The sequence below is a fragment of the Phaseolus vulgaris genome, chromosome 2 (genome assembly GCF_000499845.2).
Source record: "Phaseolus vulgaris cultivar G19833 chromosome 2, P. vulgaris v2.0, whole genome shotgun sequence".
Classification (NCBI taxonomy): Eukaryota; Viridiplantae; Streptophyta; class Magnoliopsida; order Fabales; family Fabaceae; genus Phaseolus; species Phaseolus vulgaris.
Window position 1 is genome coordinate 37,421,781 of NC_023758.2, and position 5,825 is coordinate 37,427,605.

Consider the following 5,825-nt stretch of genomic DNA (forward strand, 5'->3'; position numbering starts at 1 on the left):
AGACCACTCAAGAAATTCAATAATAAATCATTACTAGTTACCTTATTCATTGAATTTTTTTTACTTAACTTTACATTTATCTTATTTTTTATAATTTTTATAATTTTTTCTTGTTAATTTTATTTTTATTTTTTTTACCTCAGGAGAGCTGTTGCAACCAATATGCATTTCTTATCCATTAATGTGATTAGTGGTTTTATCTGTGTTTCTTATACTCTTGGTTTTTTATCATTCTAATTACTTTGTACCCAATATTTCTGATATTTTATACTTTTATGGTTGATTTTAACATTGGTTAACCATTTCTGTATGAATGTGTGGTTGAACATTATGGGTTGTTCTGGATCATTATATTTTGTTTTGATCAGTAGATAACGGACACTATATTATAAGATATAAAGTGGAGCAAAACTCAATATGTGGTGAAGTAGTGATACACGTGGTTTGCATGGAACACAGGGAAGGGATGAAGACTAAGTTCCTATTAGTCCAAAATCTATCCACGAGAGTTTGAGATTTGTTCAATAGATTTCATTGGTCCACTTGGCCTCCTATGAGAGCTCCCTCGGATTTTCTCCCACGTCACATATAAGATCACTTAGTATATGCATTGAACAAAACTTCAAACCAGACTCAGTTTCCAACAGCAGGCTATAGTAAGGTGAAAGAGATATGGCAGTTGCAACATCTGGTGCTGTGTTGAACAGGTTTGGATCTAACTTCTTATGTGGAGGAAAGAGGAGTCAGGCACTGCTTGCTGCTGGCATTGGAGCCAAAGTTGGTGCTGCTGTTAATCCTAAAAGACTTATTGTGGCAGTTGCTGCTGCTCCAAAGAAGTCATGGATTCCTTCTGTAAAAGGTGGTGGGAATTTCATTGACCCGGAATGGCTTGATGGCTCGTAAGTCCACCCGTGTCACTGCTCAATTTCTCTTTTCTTTCTTATGTTCTCTGTTGGAAAGACACATGCTGACACTCATTCTAGCATCTCTTTTTAATAATTGATTGAAATTTATGAAAAATCAAAATATTTGATAAGTTTGCAAATCAAGAAAAAGACTGATTAAATGAAAAGTTGAAAGAGTTAACCAAAGAAGATTCAAGTATGACTGGTTAATCTTGCATTGCTCTTAAGGTTTTAACCAAAAAAGTGGTGTTCAATTTGCTTTGTTAACCCTTCTAATTCTAAGTATTCCTCAAACTCTCAAATAGTCTCTTTAGTGTTAAGAGTTTGGCGGATTCATTTCCTGTTCAATGTCGCAATTGCAGGCTACCAGGTGACTATGGTTTTGACCCTCTAGGACTAGGAAAAGACCCAGCATTCCTGAAATGGTATAGAGAAGCTGAACTCATTCATGGGAGGTGGGCGATGGCTGCAGTTGTAGGCATCTTTATTGGACAGGCCTGGAGTGGAGTTCCATGGTTTGAGGCTGGAGCTGATCCGAATGCAATTGCTCCTTTCTCCTTTGGTTCTCTTTTGGGTACCCAGTTGCTTCTAATGGGATGGGTTGAGAGCAAGAGATGGGTGGACTTCTTCAACCCAGATTCTCAGTCAGTGGAATGGGCTACCCCATGGTCAAGAACCGCTGAGAACTTTAGCAACTCTACTGGAGATCAAGGCTACCCTGGTGGCAAATTCTTTGACCCTTTGGGATTTGCTGGTACAATCAACGATGGTGTTTACATTCCGGATGCAGACAAGCTAGAGAGACTGAAATTGGCTGAGATAAAGCATGCTAGGATTGCTATGTTGGCCATGCTGATTTTCTACTTTGAGGCTGGACAGGGCAAGACACCCCTAGGTGCTCTTGGCTTGTAAACAAAATAATGTACACTAGGGAGACAACTTGAATCATTGTCCTATAGACCCAAATTTCTCCCTTGAGAAGTTTCAAACTCTATGCTCTAATCTTGGATGCTTTCACCATGTATCTGTGTAATAAATATTATAATATCGGCACTGAAAGGGACAAGGATAGTTGAAAATTGCGAGTTGGGTTTACTTGTCGTTTCACACAGTAATTATCTTTATACTTGGCATGAAATTTGTGTTTGAGAAGTACATGAGGTCGAATGACTCAAATGGTGATCATGTTCATAAAAAAAAAAAAAATCTAGGCTTAAACTACCTGAAACAAGAAAGAAGTACAGCAGAATCAACTATTTCTTTTGGAGGGGTTTGTCTTAGTTATTCACTCCCAGTGGCCATCAAAAACTCTCCCTCGCACACAACTTCACCTCCAACATATGCTTTCCCTTCCATCTTTGCTATTCCAAATCGCTTTTGCAGTTTTGTTAGTGTCATTCTCATAACTAACGTGTCTCCTGCAATCACTGGCTTCCTGAATCGCACTTTGTCTATTCCAGCAAAGAAGAAATTCTGACGAGAACCTCCAACTTCAGGCTGCAACATAACCAAGCCACCTACTTGGGCCATTGCCTGCATCAAGGATAATTCAACATAACCTTTAGAATATAACAGACACCTGTTGCCAATCTCAACAAAAAATCTCTTTCATGAGTTGGATTGGATCTTATGCAGCAGGAAATTAATATAAATGAGCCATGAAGTCTAATGGAGGTGCAACATTAGCTCTAGAGACCAAACAGATATCCATGCTTTTCTTGCATTAAAACTGGTACAAGACAAACCATACCTAAGCTAGACACTAGACCCATGTGCCCCACTTAGTACATGTCTATAAAATGAAATACAAGCCATAAATGAAATTGAGTTGATAGGAAACTTGAGGCCACAAGCAAGAAGGACGACTATATTCATAAAGGAGTTTTAACCACACACTCCAACTTTTTTTTTTTCTAATGCATTTTATTGGTAGTTAAAATTGATTGAAACTTTCAAAATTATATTTAACTCATTAAATAAGTGAGACTCAATTTTTTTGTGATTTTCAACATGTTCCGGTGGAAAACAAATAATGCTAACATTTCTATTCACATTGTATTCAGTTTCCATATTCAAATTTTGCATTTGGGTGGCAGGGTTCAGGATACATCACTCCAAACTTAACTAGTAACATCAATGTTCATTTTATGATATTCCGTCCTCCCGGCTACCTGTGCATTTCTTCAAACGTCCAGGAATGTCAAAGAAGAATCCATATTGCAAAAAATGACAAATCTCTCGTTATCTCTTCAAGGAAAATGCTACTTTGACAAATCAATATTGAAAGAATACCGATTAACAATTGTGATTTGGCTAATAGAATTCTAAAATTGTTCTATTTAAGAAAAAAAATTATTTCTCTTCATATTTGTAATCTGGTAAAGGTTGTTAAGATATCATCACCCTTTCTCCAAAATTTCAAATAAGAAATCAACCCCATCAAATGTAAGAGATCTTTACAGAGAACCAAACTGATCTAGATTGAGTCCTTAAAGTTTCGAATGAACTACAGCTGGAAGGTGTTATTCAAATTAAGCAATGGAGACATAACTAGACGAAAGTACCATGAGAGGTTTGGCTCTGAAATCTGCATAGTGTTTACCTCAACCATAAGAACACCAGGCATGATTGGTCTTTCTGGAAAATGTCCAGGAAAAAAGTTATCATTTATTGTTACATTCTTTATGGCCACTGCAGAAACTCCAGGATTGTATTCAATCACTCTATCCACTAGAAGAAATGGAAACCTGAATGAAACCCCCACCAGAAACAACAAAGAAAATATATTTAGAAAATAAACCAAACACCAAAGGCACAGTCAAGGGATGCACCCATCCATAACTCAGAAAACCCAACACTTACCGGTGTGGCAGAATTGCGAGAATCTTGTTGATGTCCAACGATGTTGGAAATGCGGGGTACCCTACAGCAACAGCAAAATCCAAAAAACAAGCGTGTAAGAAAATTGAAAGTGAAAGAATCCAAGTGTCATAAGAAAAAACCAAAACTGCGTACTAAATTCAATTGGGGTGTCTTGTTTTGGTGCATTTGCAGCATCCAGAGAACAAAACGTTGTAAAGCGTGTTGTTGTGATGGTTTTCCTCAACTGGGTAGCCAGAGGCTGCGATCTGGAGCTGAAAAATCTGAAAGATGAGAATTTGGATTGATGGGAATGAGATGGTGGGAAATAGGGAGAGATGAAAGTGTTGGAGAGAGCACAGAATGTCATTGTTTGAGCTTGGCTCTGAACTGTTAATGATGTATTGGTTATTACGTAAGATGTTGAATGAGAGAAAGTAAGAAACAATGCTACAAATGCAATCGCTAATGGCGGTTTTTCGTGGTTGGACGTTGTTTGTTCAACAATAATTATGTAAAAACTAAATGCTCCTTGTTTGTCACCCGCATTATTGAGAAGAATGAAAGTTTTTTTACATAAATAAAAATATATGACTGAGTCTTATTAGATAATTTAATTAGAATTTCTATTATAATTACTAGACAAATTATCAAATCATATGTTGCTTATTATAAAAAGGTAGCTAATTGAAACTCTATATGATAGAACTCAGAATACTATTTTGTATTTTAGATTCTAAAAAAAATCTAAGGATTATATAATTTGGAAAAGAAAAAAAACCTTGTAACTTTTGTTGAAAATAATTTTGAAATTAAAAGATTTATGAAAGTGCACGAAGAAAGTATAGAGATGTTGGAAGAAATTTCCTTTTCCAACATGTGCCAGAAATAGAAGCTCTCCTTGATAAAATTGAATTATGCTTAGATGGAGCTATGGTTACTCCACTATTCTAGATAAGAGTATAGGCAACCCCTACCTAAAACATCCAAGGTGGTTAAGGATCAATATACCCTATACCAGTGTGTATTAGATGATCATTCCTTTAGCATATTATAGGGTATATATGGACGAATCCCTAACCTTCTCTTCACGGTTATGATTTTGTCTTAATTGTAATCAATGTTGATTATTTGAGATCCTGTGACTCGTGCTATATTACACTCGATCCCAAGGTCGGCGGCTGATCCTAAATCACCCCTAATCGGGCCAGACCCATGACCTTACATGCCCCACAGCTTCAGACGTATGCTATTGAGGCTTAAGTGAGGTGTGGGTCCGAGGATGACTTATTAATTGCCAAGATCGAGCCATACCCATATCCTTAGATGTCCCCAACTTCAGGCGTATGCTACTGAGGATTAAGTGAGGTGTGGGTCCAAGGATGACTTATTAACTGCCAAGATCGGGTCACACCCATATCCTTACACTTTCCATCTTGAACAAGTACTTCTTTATATTTAAACAAATACCTTTTGTGCTCGCCTGTGACAACATAATTTTCAAATGATCAAGCATCTTCGGCTTGACACCATGGAGGGTGAACACCAACCCATGGTTTTTGCTTGGACCGAGCATCTTTGGCTCGGCACCATGGAGGGTGAACATCAGTTCATGGTTTTTATTGGACCGACCATCTCCGACTCAACACCATGGACGGTGAACACCAACCCATGACTTTTGCTTGGATCAAAACTCCAGTCGGCACCATGAAGGGTGAACATCCTTCCATGGTTTTTTTATTGGACCGAGGCTCCGCTCGACACCAAGAAGGGTGAACATCAATCCATGATTTTTAATGGACCGAGGTTCCGCTCGACACCATGGAGGGTAAGAACCCTTCCATGGTTTTGTCTTCATATGAAATACACCAAAGTCGCTCCCCTACAAATTGCAAACTTGTACACCATATAAATATATATTGAACAAACAATTTTTCAATCAAATAAATTTCACAACAAATCAAATTGTACCAAATACAAATTAGCATAAATTTTAAATATTTAATTAGTTGTAATAAAAATGCAGATTAATTCCATGTTCTTGGTACATGCCTTCTATCC

At 37.3% G+C, this 5,825-nt stretch overlaps 2 protein-coding genes across 2 annotated transcripts; one reads left to right on the forward strand and one right to left on the reverse strand.

The window, feature by feature from the left end:
* The first annotated feature begins 419 nt into the window (after positions 1-419).
* Positions 420-1,984, forward strand: LOC137811842 (chlorophyll a-b binding protein CP24 10A, chloroplastic-like). The gene is made up of 2 exons (XM_068613697.1): positions 420-899; positions 1,268-1,984. The coding sequence occupies exons 1-2, from the start codon at positions 673-675 to the stop codon at positions 1,815-1,817; spliced, it is 777 nt and encodes a 258-aa protein (XP_068469798.1). The 5' UTR covers positions 420-672; the 3' UTR covers positions 1,818-1,984.
* A 12-nt stretch (positions 1,985-1,996) lies between these two features.
* On the reverse strand, positions 1,997-4,274 carry LOC137811843 (uncharacterized). Its single transcript, XM_068613698.1, has 4 exons — positions 3,921-4,274; positions 3,768-3,828; positions 3,508-3,652; positions 1,997-2,438 (listed from the first exon to the last, which is right to left on the reverse strand). Exons 1-4 carry the CDS (start codon positions 4,132-4,134, stop codon positions 2,187-2,189), a joined length of 672 nt encoding a protein of 223 aa, XP_068469799.1. The 5' UTR covers positions 4,135-4,274; the 3' UTR covers positions 1,997-2,186.
* Between the last annotated feature and the right edge of the window lie 1,551 nt (positions 4,275-5,825).